At 42.9% G+C, this 17,943-nt stretch overlaps 2 protein-coding genes across 3 annotated transcripts; both read left to right on the plus strand.

Moving 5' to 3' along the window:
* The first annotated feature begins 551 nt into the window (after positions 1–551).
* On the plus strand, positions 552–13,369 carry LOC103440485 (probable methyltransferase PMT28). Its single transcript, XM_029106643.2, has 8 exons — positions 552–2,192; positions 2,301–2,450; positions 11,210–11,480; positions 11,582–11,674; positions 11,803–11,977; positions 12,174–12,416; positions 12,516–12,710; positions 12,793–13,369. Exons 1-8 carry the CDS (start codon positions 1,344–1,346, stop codon positions 12,989–12,991), a joined length of 2,175 nt encoding a protein of 724 aa, XP_028962476.2. The 5' UTR covers positions 552–1,343; the 3' UTR covers positions 12,992–13,369.
* Positions 13,370–13,722: 353 nt separating this feature from the next.
* Positions 13,723–17,835, plus strand: LOC103440486 (S-adenosyl-L-methionine-dependent tRNA 4-demethylwyosine synthase-like). Of its 2 annotated transcripts, XM_070827071.1 has the most exons (9): positions 13,723–14,850; positions 14,959–15,074; positions 15,424–15,599; positions 15,973–16,163; positions 16,248–16,334; positions 16,457–16,614; positions 16,697–16,907; positions 16,996–17,143; positions 17,469–17,835. In XM_070827071.1, exons 1-8 carry the CDS (start codon positions 13,993–13,995, stop codon positions 17,134–17,136), a joined length of 1,938 nt encoding a protein of 645 aa, XP_070683172.1. In that variant the 5' UTR covers positions 13,723–13,992; the 3' UTR covers positions 17,137–17,143; positions 17,469–17,835. The 2 variants fall into 2 exon arrangements, with proteins under 2 accessions (XP_070683172.1, XP_008377398.3); XM_008379176.4 differs by lacking the exon at positions 17,469–17,835 and having other exon boundaries at positions 16,996–17,327.
* The last annotated feature ends 108 nt before the right edge of the window (positions 17,836–17,943 follow it).

Here is a 17,943-nt window from a genome sequence, read left to right on the forward strand (position 1 = left end):
GAATAGTGAAAACCATTCCTTGTATTTTTGGCGAAACTAAAACTAACATGATCAATTGGTAGCTGTATTTTACATTTCTAAAGATAATATACGGAAACACGTATATAATCACTCCACGTGTTCATAATATAAACTACCTATTAACAAAACTTTATTTGTCAACTAAAAGTGGGTGAAAGATCACATTAATCTTGTCAACAAAAAAAATAATAATAATCAAAATAAAAATTTTAGGCAATATAGTAAATTAAACGCAAAATAATTTTACTGCGCTTTTTTTTCATAGCCTCATATGCAAGTACCCATATCAGTCCCTCATTTTCTCTTTCACAATGCTCTTAGTGACAAAATAAATATTCAGATATGAACAATCTCTTCAACGATGAAAATTGTTTAAAGATCGTTACCATAAAGTTTTAACGATTATTTTATATTATCATATTTTTTTTTTGTCAAACCATTGATTCTGTTAGATTATATATTAAATTAGCCGTCAACGGAGTTTGAATCCACGTGAAATAATGGATCCCATAATGCGTGACCGTATTCAAATATTAGACGGCAAAGTCAAAGTCTTCTTAGTGCATGTGTTGGTTAGCTATTGTGAGCAGTACGCATCCATGGCGTACCCGGACGACATAAACCCGAAACTTTCTCATGACGGTCCTTTTTCCATCAATGGCGGTCGCCGCAAAGTGCAGATAAATTCCAACCTTCCTTCTTCCAGCCTCTGAGGTGACTGACACGACCACCTTATCAGCAACGCCCCGACACGACAACACAACTACCTCAATCCTACATAAATCCACCATTTTTCAATGTATTTTTCAAAAGTTACTACCTCTCTGCTCATGTCCCCAGCTGATCAACTTTTTTTTATTTATTTTTTAATATTAATTGTCTGAAAAACCTGCTCCTAATTTAAATCGGGTCGGTGCCACTAAACATACCCAGTTGAAGTTCGTCTTATAATTTCCCAGCTCATCGGAAAAAAAAAATAAAAAAATCAAACTTTCCTCTCGATTTTTCATGATCTTGGTTATAAATTCTTTGAAACACTTCGATCCAGACGGTGATTTTCCCATTTGGGTACTCGCAGTTTCATCTCTCTTTCCATTTTCAGAAACATTCCCACGGATCTGTCTCATCTCCCGCTCCAGATTTTCGAAGATTTCCTTTTTAGTAAAATCCCACTTCTGTCTTTCAATTTCGATATTTTATCCAATTTTGGCGCGGTTTTGCATTGGGGGTCTCCAGATTTGTAGTTGCTTTAGTTTACTTTCTTCAAAGTTCATCTGTCGGGGAGGTGTTTTTTAGAGGGAGAGAGAGAGAGAGAGAGAGAGATGGCAGTGGCAGTGGCTCGGTTAGCTCGGTTGGGCCGCAAAGCAAAACTGCCAGGTGGGTTCTGTATAAAAATGGCGGCGGCGGCAATCTTGGGCCTCTGCTTTATATTCGCCTGGTCGATGTTTTCTTCGCCCTCCTCCTCTGTCACCACCCGAATCGAAAGCTTCGACAACATTGTGGCGCCGCCTGGATCACGGAGCACCCGGGCGAGCACTCCCGATGGGACCCAACAAGCTGCTAGTAATGGTGGGGAGGAGAAAAGGGCTACTGGGTCTGCTGTGAGGTCACCTGTCCATGAGCATAAGTCCGAGAAGAAGGAGAAGAAAGTGGTAAATGGGAAGAAGGGGAAGGGAAAGAAAAAGTTACCGGAGAGTGTGACGAAGGTTAAAAATGTAACTGAGGAATCCGAGAGCGAAGATTCAGAGAACGAAAAGGAAGATGGAGATGAAGAAAAGGAGGTAGTGGATGGAAAGGAAGAAGCTTTGAGTGATGAAGGTGAAGGTAATGGGGAAGCAGGAGGAGAGGGGGATAATTTGATGGAGACGGGGGATCAGGAATCCGAGGAGGTGAAGCTGGACGATGACGGTGGTGAATCCGAAAAAAAGGGAAAGAAGAGGTATAAGATGAAGGGTCCATTGTTTGATCCAAAAGCACATTATAGTTGGAAACAATGTAGCACAAGGAGCAAGCACAATTACATTCCTTGTATTGATATGGAAGTTGTATCTGGAAGGCTGCAGTATAGGCATACGGAGAGGAGTTGCCCGAAAGCGGAACCTATGTGTCTTGTACCTCTTCCCCGCGATGGATATGGCCTTCCGGTCCCCTGGCCTGAGAGCAAAGAGAAGGTATATATGCTTGGAGTTTCATATGTTTTTCTTGCATTCAATTGTAGTACTTTGTGAGGAAAAATAATCATTTTGATGTTTTGTTTTCGTAATTTTCGTGTTTTGTAGATATTGTACAAGAATGTGGAGCATCCGAAACTTGCTGCATTCGTCAAGGAACATAGTTGGGTGATGGAGTCTGGAGAATATCTGACGTTCCCCCAAAACCAGTCTGAGTTGAAGGGCGGAATTCTTCACTATCTTGAGTCCATTGAAGAGGTGTGACTTTTACTCATTGTCTTAATTGAATATGAGAATCTGTACGATGCCTCTTTTATTCCAACCTGAAATGAATTGATAAAGTTTAGACATGATTATTTGGGTAGACAGACGATTTTCTCTTTCGAACATGTGTTTTTATATATGAAATTAGTGGTAAACCTTTGAAAATCTCATATTTCCTGGATAAGGAGTCTAATTGCTTTATGTCGACTGTTCTTTTGCATCCTACTATTGTGAGAGATGCGGAGTTTTGAAACTGACGGCTACTTACAGATGGCAATTAAACTTCACCATATACATATACTGAAACTCCGCCTATGTCTTACATGGCCGGTCCCAAGCCCGGATAAAGGAGGAGGGGGAGGGCGTCAGGTAGTCGACAGCCGGCACTCCATGATCACGTCGAATCCTTATGAAAATGAATCCAGAACAAAATCGCGCTAAAGCTAGGGCGTCACCCGTAAGTGGCGCGCTGTGTGGCCTGAGCACAGTGATAAGTGAGCAAGGGTCGCTGTATCTCCATCGGCACCCGGATGCAGTGTTAAATGAGCAAGGGGGCCATAGAAACTTCTTTTCGAACGACTCCACTCAAAGTTGTTTGGGAGCATATGCTCCTATCAACTTTACCCGGGACACACAAAAGAAGTACTTTGATCCTATTAGACGGGGGAGGGTGAAGAAGCTAGGACAGAAGGGTAGAGTTCAAGAGAGCAAAATGCGTTTAGGAACGTGGAATATAGGAACCTTAACGGGAAAATCTATGGAAGTAGTGGAAGTTATGGTGAGGAGAAGGATAAATATTATGTGCCTACAAGAAACTAAGTGGGTTGGTAGTAAGGCAAAGGATCTAGAAAACTCAGGGTTTAAACTTTGGTATTCGGGCACAAATAGAACGAGAAACGGTGTTGGCATCATCGTGGACAAGACCTTGGTACAAGATGTTGTAGATGTCAAGAGGGTAGGAGATAGAATCATGGCAATCAAGATTGTAATAGGACAAGAACTTATCAATGTGATTAGTGCGTACGCACCTCAAGTAGGGTTGGATACGAGTTCGAAGGAGAAATTTTGGGAAGATCTTGGAGACTTGGTGCAAGGAATTGCTCAGACGGAGAAGTTATTTATAGGAGGAGATTTAAATGGACACGTGGGCAGGGAGACAGGCAACTATGGAGGTTTTCATGGTGGCCATGGTTTTGGGGAGAGAAACGAGGATGGGGAAGCTATCTTGGATTTTGCAATGGCATATGATCTCTTCTTAGCCAACACCTTCTTTAAGAAGAGAGAAGAACATGTGATCACCTACAAGAGTGGGTCGTCAAAAACACAAATAGATTTTCTTCTAATGAGGAAAGGGGATTGTATAACTTGTAAGGATTGCAAAGTTATACCAGGAGAGAGCGTGGCTAATCAACATCGCTTGTTGGTGATGGATGTACATATCAAAAGAGTAAGACAAAAGAACAAGACTTGGAAGTGCCCAAGGACTAGATGGTGGAATCTAAAAGAAGAAAAACAAGCCATTTTCAAAGAGAATGTAATCACCCAATGTGTGTGGGATAGAGAGGGGGAAGCTAGCCAAATGTGGGATTCCATGGCTAGTTGTATCCGAAAAGTAGCAAAAGAGGTATTAGGAGAGTCCAAGGGCTTTGCCCCACACCAAAAGGAATCTTGGTGGTGGAATGAGGAGGTACAAACAAAGGTGAAGGCTAAGAAGGAATGTTGTAAAGCCTTATACAAGGAGAGGACTGATGAAAATGGTGAAAGGTATAGAAAAGCGAAGCAAGAGGCGAAGAAAGCTGTCAGAGAAGCTAAGTTAGCGGCTTACGACGATATGTATAAACGACTAGATACCAAAGAAGGAGAGTTGGATATCTATAAACTATCTAGAGCAAGGGAAAAGAAGACAAGGGACCTAAACCAAGTGAGGTGCATCAAGGATGAGGATGGAAAGGTTCTTGCTACAGAGAACGCGGTTAAAGACAGATGGAGAGGTTATTTTCATAATCTTTTCAATGAAGGACATGAAATGAGTGCTTCTTTAGGGGAGTTGAGTAACTCAGAAGAGTGTAGAAACTACTCTTTTTATCGTCGAATCCGGAAGGAAGAAGTGGTTGTAGCTTTGAAGAAGATGAAGCATAAAAAAGCAATAGGCCCAGACGATATACCAATCGAAGTGTGGAAACTTTTGGGAGAGACAGGTATAACATGGCTCACTGACCTTTTCAATAGGATTTTGAAAACGAAGAAGATGCCAAATGAGTGGCGAATGAGCACTTTGGTGCCTATCTACAAGAATAAGGGCGACGTACAAAATTGCATGAACTATAGGGGTATTAAGCTAATGAGTCATACAATGAAGCTCTGGGAGAGAGTCATTGAGCATAGATTGAGGCAAGAGACACGGGTTTCGGACAACCAATTCGGGTTCATGCCAGGGCGCTCAACCATGGAGGCAATCTATCTCTTACGAAGATTGATGGAAAGATATAGAGATGGGAAAAAGGATTTACACATGATCTTTATAGATTTGGAAAAAGCGTATGATAGGGTCCCAAGAGACATTCTTTGGAGGATTTTAGAGAAGAAAGGAGTACGAGTAGCATATATCCAAGCTATAAAGGATATGTATGAAGGAGCAAAGACTGCCGTAAGAACTCATGAAGGACAAACCGAAAGCTTTCCCATAACTGTAGGATTACATCAAGGCTCATCCTTAAGTCCTTACCTTTTTGCGTTGGTAATGGATGAGTTAACACGACATATTCAAGATGATATTCCTTGGTGTATGCTTTTCGCAGACGATATAGTGTTGATAGATGAAACTCAGGAAGGGGTAAATGCAAAGCTTAACCTTTGGAGAGAAGTGTTGGAATCTAAAGGTCTTCGCCTAAGCCGATCAAAGACAGAATATATGGAGTGCAAGTTCAGTGCAAATGGAGGCCAAAACGAGTTAGGGGTGAGGATCGGAGATCAAGAAATACCAAAGAGCGACCGTTTTCGTTACCTAGGATCTATCTTGCAAAAGAACGGAGAATTAGATGGAGATCTCAACCATAGAATACAAGCTGGATGGATGAAGTGGAAGAGTGCATCCGGCGTGTTGTGTGACCGCCGTATGCCACTGAAGCTCAAGGGAAAATTTTATAGGACGGCAATAAGGCCGGCGATGCTGTATGGCACAGAATGTTGGGCGGTGAAACATCAACACGTACACAAAATGGGTGTAGCGGAGATGAGGATGCTTCGTTGGATGTGTGGGCACACGAGAAAGGATAAGATTAGGAATGAGGATATCCGGGGTAAAGTAGGAGTAGCCGAAATTGAAGGAAAGATGAGAGAAAATCGGTTACGGTGGTTTGGACATGTGCAAAGAAGGCCTACTGACGTTCCGATTAGAAGATGCGACTATGGGACAGAGGTTCAGGGCCGAAGGGGTAGAGGAAGACCTAGGAAAACTTTGGAAGAGACTCTAAGAAAAGACTTAGAGTACTTGGATCTAACGAAGGACATGACACAGGATCGAGCACAATGGCGTTCTAAGATTCATATAGCCGATCCCACTCAGTGACTTGGATTTTCCAAGTCTCCAACCGAGAAGTTTTCCTCATTCGGGAAATTAAGAGAACACTACCCCAACCTACATGCTCCACTCAGAAAGCTTCAACATACAAGCTTTAACAAAAGAAAATTCAAAGAACTTAGCGAAGAAGGCTTTGGTGTATTTAACACAATACGTTGAAATGAAGGAAAGCTTATTTATTGATATCCCCGATAAGCTACAAATATGTACATATACATGAGTCAAAATAAGCACACAAGAGGGAGCCTTCACAAAGGTTGCTTAGGAGAAGTCTCAGCAGTCGGTAGAGCCCCAGAAAGAGAAGGCACCGGAGGGGGATCATTTGGAGCCTCAGTACTGGACAGAACCCTAGAAGGAGGAGGCATCAGAGGTTGATCATTTGGAGCTTCATTACGCGGTACAGCCCCAGAAGACGAAGGCAATAAATGCCTTTGGAACAAACCCACAAATCTCTGATGATCAAGTAAAACCTGACCATCAGTTTCCTTCATCTGGTCAAGCTTCCTCTTCATGTTTGTAGCATAGTCATGTGCGAGCCGGTGCAACTGTTTATTCTCATGCTTGAGCCCTCTAATCTCCTGTTTGAGACTCATCACTTCAGCCGCCAATGATTCAACTTGGCGGGTTCGAGCAAATAGGCGTTGGGCCATATTAGACACAGAACCTGCACACTGAACACTGAGAGCCAGCGAATCCTTAACAGCTAACTCATCAGACCGTTTGGAAAGTAGTCTGTTATCTTTGGGAGTGAGAAGGTTCCTGGCCACCACCGCAGCGGTCATATCATTCTTCATCACGGAATCCCCAACGGTAAGAGGACCAGTAGGGGAGACGAAGGATGGGCGCCATATGTTGTCTGGAGAAGGCGGGGCTGCCTCTTCAACAAGGTTCAAGTCAAAACGACGGTCGGAGGGGCCAGACATTTTCAAAGGTGTTGAAGAGAGAAGAGGTCGGACAAATCAAGATCTTAGAAGTGCAAGAATGAAGCTTCTACTGGTGGAGATTCAAGTGTGCTTTGGAACTTAATGCCAGCCCCTATAAAAATCTGCACTCGACGAAGCTTCAGAAATCGAAGAGGCGCCTGCTCAGAAATCGAAGAGGCGTTTGCTTTCTCAAAAGCTGGGCTGCTTAGAGATCACGAGGGTTGATCTCAGAAATCGAAGAGGCGTTTGCTTTCTCAAAAGTTGGGCTGCTCAAAGACCACGAAGGCCGATCTCAAAAATCGAAGAGGCGCTCGCTTTCTCAAAAGCTGGGCTCCCCAGAGACCACGAGGGCCGATATCAGAAATCGAAGAGGCACCTACTTTTCCAGCCTTTTCCAGCCTTGTCAGCACCTGTCACACGCACACTCAGTTTTGCGGAAATTATGGGCATTCTGTCAAAGACGTCTGGGGAAGTAGAAAACACATGAATCTTACTGTTCAATCACCCACTTCCCACACGCAACAATAGCTCATGGGTACCACAGATAACTTTGCCAAAGTTCTCTGCCAAAGTTGAGCACGTGAAGCTTGCAGCTCCCACTACATCGCTCTGACCAAGAAGGGTAAAAGAATAGCAAAGAAACAGCACTAACAAAGTTTAGACCCATAAATTTTGAAGGTCTAGCTACCATATTATTACCCACAAGGGTAAAGGAACAGTACCACTGCTGGATAATTGGAAAGTCCCTGTGTGTCAACCTCTGTGCTTCGTGGCAAGGTAGACTAGCAAACATGCCCAACCTTTACTCACATTCGAGAAAACACTCCCAATAAGATTGCTTGCTCCAAAATCGAAGAGGCACCGTCCTCCGAATCTCGAGAGCCAGACTCCCAACATGACTACTTTCTTAAAAATCGAAGAGAGGGTAAAGGAACAGTACCATTGCTGGATAATTGGAAAGTCCCTGTGTGTCAACCTCTGTGCTTCGTGGCAAGGTAGACTAGCAAACATGCCCAACCTTTACTCACATTCGAGAAAACACTCCCAACAAGATTGCTTGCTCCAAAATCGAAGAGGCACCGCCCTCCGAATCTCGAGAGCCAGACTCCCAACATGATTACTTTCTCAAAAATCGAAGAGACACTGCTCCCCGAATCTTGAGAGCCAGACCCCCAGCATGATTGCTTTCTCAAAAATCGATGAGGCATCGTTCTCCGAATCAATCGAAGAGGCGCTCGCTTTCTCAAAAGCTGGGCTGCTCAGAGACCACGAGGGCCGATCTCAGAAATCGAAGAGGCACCTACTTTTCTAGCCTTGTCAACACCTGTCACACGCACACTCAGCTTTGCAGAAATTATGGGTATTCTGTCGAAGACTTCTGGTGAAGTAGAAAGCACATGAATCTTACTGTTCAATCACCCACTTCCCACACGCAACAATAGCTCATGGGTACCACAAATAACTTTGCCAAAGTTCTCTGCCAAAGTTGAGCACGTGAAGCTTGCAGCTCCCACTACATCGCTCTGACCAAGAAAGGTAAAAGAATAGCAAAGAAACAGCACTAACAAAAGTTTAGACACATAAATTTTGAAGGTCTAGCTACCATATTATTACCCACAACTGTAAAGGAACAGTACCACTGCTGGATAATTGGAAAGTCCCTGTGTGTCAACCTCTGTGCTTCGTGGCAAGGTAGACTAGCAAACATGCCCAACCTTTACTCACATTCGAGAAAACACTCCCAATAAGATTGCTTGCTCCAAAATCGAAGAGGCACCGTCCTCCGAATCTCGAGAGCCAGACTCCCAACATGACTACTTTCTCAAAATCGAAGAGAGGGTAAAGGAACAGTACCATTGCTGGATAATTGGAAAGTCCCTGTGTGTCAACCTTTGTGCTTCGTGGCAAGGTAGACTAGCAAACATGCCCAACCTTTACTCACATTCGAGACAACACTCCCAACAAGATTGCTTGCTCCAAAATCGAAGAGGCACCACCCTCCGAATCTCGAGAGCCAGACTCCCAACATGATTACTTCCTCAAAAATCGAAGAGACACTGCTCTCCGAATCTCGAGAGTCATACCCCCAGCATGATTGCTTTCTCAAAAATCGAAGAGGCATCGTTCTCCGAATCTCGAGAGCCAGATACCACAGACCACTTTTTCAAAGTGCTCTGACAGAGTTAAAACATGTGAAACTGGCAGCTCCCACTACCGTGCTATGACCAAGCAGGGTAAAGGAATAGCATTACTACTTGTTGTTAGGGAGACTCCTATATATGTCGACCTCCATCCCCAACGGACAGGCAGACCTGCAAAAATGCTCAACCCTTCATCATATCTGAGAGGGCACTCCCAACGAAGCCTTTCGAAATATTCAGCTTTCTTTCCCCCCGATAATACCTCTGCAAACAAGCTATACTAGAGCAAGAATATCTCATATCATCAGGGTTAAAAGCAAGAGTATCCCATATCATGCTTTTTCCCTATCTTTTCTTTTGGCCTTGTTTTTACCTGCAAGACAAGGAGAAAGAGAACAATCAGTCAGCACTTGGAATCAAGCTTCCAGCCAGGAACTGACTGCCTGGAACCCCTTACCTGATTACTTACCTGGCATTGCTCTCGAGTACTCATCTTCAACATCTTATGTTTCCAGGGAAGATTCCGCATCTGCTTGAGGAACAGATAGGGCAAGTGCGAAGGATACAAGGAAGCATGTGGAGACAAGCGTAACAGCACACGTGCCGATACATTCATTACTCTGTCAAAAGCAAAAGTATCCCATATCAGCAGGGTGGAACGTACTCTAGATTTGATGGACTTGTTTTGACCCTCAAATTCTTCAGTCGGCCTTATACTCTGGAGGAAACCAGAAAACCCTCCAGCTCAGTTCAAGAATAAGCCTGTGGAAAGTTACTTCTTCAAAAGCAAAAGTATCTCATATCATCTCTTCTCATTTTTCTTCTCTTTATCCTTCATGCTGCTGCAAGATGGGGAGAAGGTGAACAATCAGTCGGAGCTCTGATTGCTTACCTTGTCTGTCACCTCTTTCAGCAGACCCCCTAGCTCGGCGACTTGGGGGACTCCTACTACATGGTTTGTATCGCGCTTGACCAAGCCTGAAACTACAAGTAAGCTTCAAGTGAAATTGATACATTACCTTGTGCATCTCCACCAGTTAAAGATACCACCCCTGGATGGAGGAAGAGTACTTCCAGAGAAGATGCCACATCTACCTATGAGACAGATAAGGCAAGTCAAGACGACACCACACTCCGATACTTAGAAGTTTCGTGATTACGAGATCATTCTCCCACAATATTTCCTAATGTCATTTGTACTAAATCATTCACTTGTACTCACTAAATGAGAGCTTGAACCTATGTACTTGTGTAAACCCTTCACAATTAATGAGAACTCTTCTATTCCGTGGACGTAGCCAATCTGGGTGAACCACGTACATCTTGTGTTTGCTTTCCTATCTCTATCCATTTATATACTTATCCACACTAATGACCGGAGCAATCTAGCGAAGATCACAAAAAGCGGTCGTTTTCGCTACCTAGGATCTATCTTGCAAGAGAACGGAGAATTAGATGGAGATCTCAACCATAGAATACGAGCTGGATGGAAAGAGTGCATCCGGCGTGTTGTGTGACCGTCGTAGGCCACTGAAGCTCAAGGGAAAATTTTATAGGACGGCAATAAGGCTAGCGATGTTGTATGGCACAGAATGTTGGGTGGTGAAGCATCAACACGTACACAAAATGGGTGTAGCGGAGATGAGGATGCTTCGTGGGATGTGTGGGCACACGAGAAAGGATAAGATTGGGAATGAGGATATCCGAGGTAAAGTAGGAGTAGCCGAAATTGTAGGAAAGATGAGAGAAAATCGGCTCCGGTGATTTTGAACATGTGCAAAGAAGGCCGACTGACGCTCCGGTTCGAAGATGTGACTACGGGACAGAGGTTCAGGGCCGAAGGGGTAGAGGAAGACCTAGGACAACTTTGGAAGAGACTCTAAGAAAAGACTTAGAGTACTTGGATCTAACGGAGGACATGACACAAAACCGAGCGCAATGGCGTTCTAGGATTCATATAGCCGACCCCACTTAGTGGGAAAAGGCTTTGTTGTTGTTGTTGTTGTATATACATATACTGATGTGCATGTATATGCTAGTTATCTCCTAATAGTAAATGCTGTCAGTCTTACCATAAAAAGAAGTTAAAATTTTTATTTTGTTTGATAGATGGTACCAGACATCGAGTGGGGAAAGAATATCCGTGTGGTGCTGGATATTGGATGTACAGATTCTGCCTTTGGGGCTTCTCTCGTTGATAAGGATGTATTAACATTGGCATTGGGTTTGAAAGATGACCTAGTTGACCTAGCTCAAGTTGCCCTCGAGCGTGGTTTGCCTGCTTTTGTTAGCCCTTTTCGAAATAGAAGACTGCCTTTCCCCAGTAGTGTTTTTGATGCTGTTCACTGTGGCGGTTGCACCATACCTTGGCATTCACATGGTTTTAGTCAATTTCTTCCCACCTTTCATTCGTCATTTTTTCTTCTTGAAGTTTCAAATCCGACTTTAAGTCACACCTTTGTGATATTCTTTCTTTATCAGGGGGTAAGCATCTTCTAGAGATGAATAGGATTTTAAGGCCAGGCGGATACTTTGTCTTGTCAACTAAACATGACAGCTTTGAAGATGAAGAAGGTTTGCCCTATGCTGCTAACTCTTAGTGTATCTAAGATTTGTTTGCTTTACGGGATCGTATGATTTTACCGTGAGTTGCTTGTGCTGAATAATTCGATAACATGTAGCATTTTTTTCTTCTCTTCCAGCCATGACTAAATTGACCGCATCTATCTGTTGGAATATTCTGGCTCATAAAACTGATGAAGTCAGTGACGTGGGTGTCAAAATATACCAGAAGCCAGACTCGAATGATATATATGAGCTGAGGAGGAAGAAATATCCGCCTTTGTGCAAGGAAAATGAAAACCCAGATGCAGCCTGGTAAGCTTAAATCAACTTGCTGTACAATATTCATCTCTTCCAGGTTTTCTATCATTATATATCCATCCATATTCCATTTTTCGTTTGTTAATTTTTTGAATGGAATCAGTATGTTAATTGTCCGCGCACGGAAGACTGCTTTTCAATGATTTTGTTCTTTATTTAGGACCAGTTAGCGTTATGTGTCCCTTAACAGGTATGTTCCCGTGAAGACTTGCTTGCACCCCATTCCATCTGCCATTGAGCAGCATGGCACGGAGTGGCCAGATGAATGGCCCCAAAGGCTCGAGAGGTATCCTGACTGGTTGAGTGATAAAGTTAACTTGGATGCAGACACCAAGCACTGGAAAGCTATTGTTGATAGATCCTATCTCACAGGACTAGGTATCGACTGGTCAAAAATTCGAAATGTAATGGACATGAAAGCCATCTATGGAGGGTATGTCAAAAATTTGAAAAGAACCTTGCACTTTCTTTTCTATTCAACAGAAACGCGTCGAAGTTGATTGATAAGTTGAATTGCAATGCTTTTATGCAGATTTGCTGCAGCTCTCACTCAACAAAAGGTTTGGGTGATGAATGTGGTCCCTGTCCATGCGCCCGATACACTTCCTTTCATTTTTGAACGTGGCCTTGTTGGAACCTACCACGACTGGTGTGAGTCCTTCGGTACTTATCCCAGATCATATGATCTTTTGCATGTTGATCATCTGTTTTCACGGCTTAAGAACAGGTGAGTTTCTGTTGCTTGCTGATAAAGTTTCGATTTTGTAAACTATACACATATCTTTTACTTCCGGAATACTACTTTGCAGGTGTAAGCAGCCTGTATCAATCGTTGTTGAGATGGATCGCTTGTTACGGCCTGGAGGCTGGGCAATTATACGCGAGAAAGTTGAGGTACTGGAACCGCTGGAGGGAATGTTGAAGAGTATGCATTGGGAGATCCGGATGACTTTTGCTCAGGGAAAGGAGGGTATCTTATGCGCCCAGAAAACCTTGTGGCGGCCTTAAAATGGTAATGCAGCTTCATACAAGTCCATAACAGCACGAAGACCTGCGGCGAAGCCATGCTTCCTTCGGCTGCTCCAGCCTCCGTAGTCCATCCAATTTTGAGCCAGTTATAACCGATGTTTTTGATATGCCACTTGAATTTATTGGTGACGCAGTTGATGTAGAGGATGAGCTAAGGAAGCATGGACGGAGCCAGGCTCACTGGGGCAGATGCCCCCGCTCAAGTAATTCGTTTGTTTAGTTGCAGACTACAATTATATAATATACACGGTTATCTTTGAAGAAAATATATGTATCTAATATCCAACATACATTCATTCCACTTATACTCCATATCAAATATTATATTATATGAGCAATAGTGCTTTTGTTCTGTCATTCAAACCGAAAAAACCATCTCCCATATTTTTCTCATCACTTTGTCACTTTCCAATACTATATTGAAATTTTTGTAACATTGCAATTGTAATACATCATCATTTGAAATCATCATTAATATCATATTGCACATAACCATACTATAATAATGTTTTCTTAGTTGTTTTCGGTTGCCCCACTAGAAGAAATTTCTGGCTTCGTAGGGTGAATGAGCAAGGGATTCGAACCCAGATGCATTAGAGGGAGAACATTCGCTCTAGTCAATGTGACTATGTCTGTGTCTGCAAATGTATAAGTTTCTTTCATGAGCGAGGTGCTAAATTGTTGTATACTTGTATTTGAGTAAATTTTTAGATTCTATTTCACGTGTTATAATATGAGCGGATTTGAATTTAAAATGAGGCAGTGTTAATCATTGAACTCAAATAGTTTGGGCCGACTAAGACTACAATATGAATTCAGCCCACCAACACTGCGTACCCAAATTCCGAACGCCGTCTTCTGCCTCCCCTGTCACTCTTCGCGGCTCTGCTACGAACTCCATGTTCTTCGCGCCTCCATAACGCTCATCGGCTCATGTGATTTTCCGCAAAAGGGCAATCCCAGAACTTTAATTTCCCGCCATGTCCTTCTCCTCCACCCCTGCGCGGCTCACTCTCCTCGCCCTCCTCTCCGCCACCACAGTCTACTGCTTCTACAAATCCCGCCGCCTCCGACGCCTCAAGCTCTCCCTAAACCCTAACTCTAGCTCCTCGCCTCGCAGAGGCAAGCTCTTCTTCGTCTCCCAAACCGGCACCTCCGAAGCTCTAGCTCGTCGCCTGCTCGATTTTCTGACGTCGAACGGCGTCGCTTTCGACCTCGTCGACCCCAACAACTACGAGCCCGAGGACCTGCCGAAGGAAAACCTAGTTCTGATCGTCGCTTCGACGTGGGATGACGGGAAGCCGCCTCCGAACGCCAGATTCTTCTCCAATTGGCTCGCCGAGAGCGCGGAGGACTTCAGGGTGGGATCGCTGTTGCTCTCCAATTGCAAATTCGCCGTCTTCGGCGTCGGGAGCCGAGCCTATGGCGCTACGTTCAATGCGGTGGGGAAGGACTTGGCTAGGAGGATGAGGGCGTTGGGCGCTTCTGAGATGTTTCCGATTTGGGAAGGTGACGTGGACGGTGGTGATTTGGACGAGGTGTTTGATGCTTGGAGTGGGAAGGTGGTGAGGTTTCTGAAGGGTGGTGCGGCGGAAAATGGCGGGGTTTTGGGTAATGGGGTTGGCGATGAATGTGAAGCTGAGAGCTTTGATGGGTCAGACGAGGACGAGGAGGACGAGGAGGAGGATGGTGGGGAGTCAGGGGTTGTTGACCTTGAGGATATTGCAGGTAAAGGACCTTCAAGAAGGAATCCAGTGGCGGTGACGAAGACTAATGGGACAGTGAATGGTAAAAAAGAGATGGTCACTCCGGTGATTCGGGCTAGCTTAACGAAGCAGGTAAGCTTGTCTGGGCATACTGTGACTGCAAAGATTTCAAGTTGTGTATTTGCTTTTAGGATTGGTGTTCTGATCTTTTGCTTTGATTTTTCTCGAGTGAAAATGCAGGGGTATAAAATCATTGGTTCACATAGTGGTGTCAAAATTTGTAGATGGACAAAGTCGCAGCTCCGAGGCCGTGGAGGTTGCTACAAGCACTCGTTTTATGGCATAGAAAGTCACAGGTAACCGGAATTGTTATCAATTTGTAGTAGATTTCTCACCGTCCCTTCACATATACATGTCTGTGAGACTGTAAATTCATGCATTATGCGCAGATTTTAGCTTGACTGTTGCATATCGATTTTCATGAAGTGAGAACATAATGCCCGGTTGAGATTTTTCATAATGTAGAGGTTTTGTTACTCTATCTGTTATACCTCAGCACTATGTAATTAGTGTGAATTGGCAGTCTTAGAAGCATATACATTTGAATTTGTATATTTTACATAGTTGCATTTACTTTTATAGTTGTATATGTAATCCACATTGCCTCAACTAGCAGCTTAAATTTGACACGTTTGAATGAAACAGGTGCATGGAGACAACCCCTAGTTTGGCATGTGCCAACAAATGTGTATTTTGTTGGAGACATCACACAAATCCTGTCGGAAAGAGTTGGCAGTGGAAGATGGATGATCCGTTAGAAATTGTTAACTCTGCCATAGACCAGCACACAAAAATGATCAAGCAAATGAAAGGAGTTCCTGGTAAATCCTGTGTTTTTTTTTCTTTTGGGAAGAAATGGGGGTAAGGCTAGCCGACATTCACCTCTCCCAGACCCTGCGTAAAGCGGGAGCCTTGTGCACTGGGTACGACCTTTTGGGAAGAAATAGATCCTTGGATAATGCTTTAGATATTTTTAGTTGTACAAGACTACCTAAACCAGTGATGAATTAATTGAAACACCTTTTAGGCAGATATGATTATATTGGGTTCCCAAACTATTTGGTTGTACTATCATCAACTAATCAGTAGTTGACAGAAACCAGTTAACTGTGATTCATGTTTGATATCAACTAAATCATAGGAAACTTGATGGTGTATAAATCTACTTAGTATATGAGATATCTTCTCCTGCAGGTGTTACATTGGAGCGATTAACAGAGGGTCTCTCTCCCAGGCATTGCGCCTTATCTCTTGTTGGTGAACCTATCATGTATCCTGAGATTAATTCACTCGTAGATGAGCTGCATCGAAGGCGGATTTCTACTTTTCTAGTCACAAATGCTCAGTTTCCTGAAAAGATCAAAATGCTGAACCCCATTACGCAGGTTTGTTTGCTACTGTTATATTACTGTCAAATTTTACATCATGCTATTATTTAGTTTTAGGAATGATTTTGGACTTGCACACAGTTATATGTAAGTGTGGATGCTGCTACTAAAGAAAGTTTGAAGGCAATTGACAGGCCACTTTTTGGGGATTTTTGGGAGCGATTCATTGTAAGCATCTGATCTACTTGATACTTTGAGGGCCCAATTTCTTGTCTTTAATCCACTGAGAGAAAATAATATGAATCAGTACTTGGTATTACTCATGTGTATGCTTGAATTTTTATTGCCAGGATTCCTTGACTTCTCTCAAGGATAAACAGCAACGAACTGTTTATCGCCTTACTCTGGTGAAAGGCTGGAATACAGAAGATATTGATGCTTATTATAACATTTTTAGCCTTGGTAGTCCTGATTTTGTTGAAATCAAGGGAGTTACATACTGTGGAACGTAAGTTTTCTTTTCTTTGGTTCCTAAGTAGTCGGGTCATTTACAATGCTCTAGTTCTATAACGAGAGTGATCAATTCACAGGTCTGCTACATCAAAGTTGACAATGGAGAATGTGCCCTGGCATGCCGATGTTAAAGCATTTTCAGAGGCCTTAGCTTTGAAAAGTAACGGCGAGTATGAGGTTGCATGTGAGCATGTCCACTCTTGTTGTGTCCTCCTGGCTAAAACTAGCAAGTTCAAGATCAATGGCCAGTGGTTCACATGGATTGACTATGAAAAGTTTCACGATCTGGTATATGCAACTCCAATAATTATATACCCCTAGAGTGCCGTTCAGGCGATAATATTTATTCACTCATCCATTCTTATTGAAAATGCAGGTGGCTTCTGGAAAACCTTTTGACAGTAAGGATTACATGGCTCCAACACCTTCATGGGCCGTGTATGGGGCAGATGAAGGTGGATTTGATCCGTACCAGTCTCGATACAAGAAAGAGCGCCATCACAGACCAAACCAGTGACTACCAGGTTAGGGGTTTGATTACTGTCATGTTCTAGGAACAGTTTTGATTGTATTTGATTGAAGTTTTACGTACGTGAAACAGTATTTTCACAACATAACTGCAGTCTATAAATTAGAGAGAGAATTACTGTTTATGTTCCCATACATTATTATCCTTTAGTAATTCTCTGCTTCGTTGTTTCTGGGAAAGTTTTACTCTGCAATGATTATGTTTCAATAACGTCGTAAATATGAAGCTACTGTTAATTAGGGAGAGAATTACTGTTTATGTTCCGATTCATTCAAATCGATTCAAAGGTTCTGGCTACTTGATGTCTTTTGTGTTCTTAGCTCTTGGGACTTACAAGAAACGGGGACACTAGGATAGCGGTTTGCCAAACCTATGGGGCGGTGTGTTTGAACTTCATGCATTATGTCACGTGATTGGTTTGGGACACAAGCGCTTTGGCGTTTCAATCAACATCAATTTGAATATAATCCTTCTCACCTTGTATTGTAATAGGAATTAGATTTTTTTCTCCCCCAAATCCTCTCCATCTCTCCTCCCACTTTCCTCATTGTCTTCTCTGTAAAGAAATCACCCAAAATGTTGACGTGATTTAATTGTGACTGTTCAAATAGAAGAGGATTGTAGTAAAGGAAATTTCGAGAGGAAATTGTCGTCACTTGTAAATATCATACGCAGCTTTACACATCAGCCAACCTCATTATTGCATTATTTTTTTTTTCACTTAGTTTTTATTTAGTTTTTTGTATTACTGTTAGGCAGAGCAAATTATGTCATTACCCAAAAGATGTCCAATCA

Source organism: Malus domestica, chromosome 08 (genome assembly GCF_042453785.1).
Source record: "Malus domestica chromosome 08, GDT2T_hap1".
In the NCBI taxonomy this organism is placed as follows: Eukaryota; Viridiplantae; Streptophyta; class Magnoliopsida; order Rosales; family Rosaceae; genus Malus; species Malus domestica.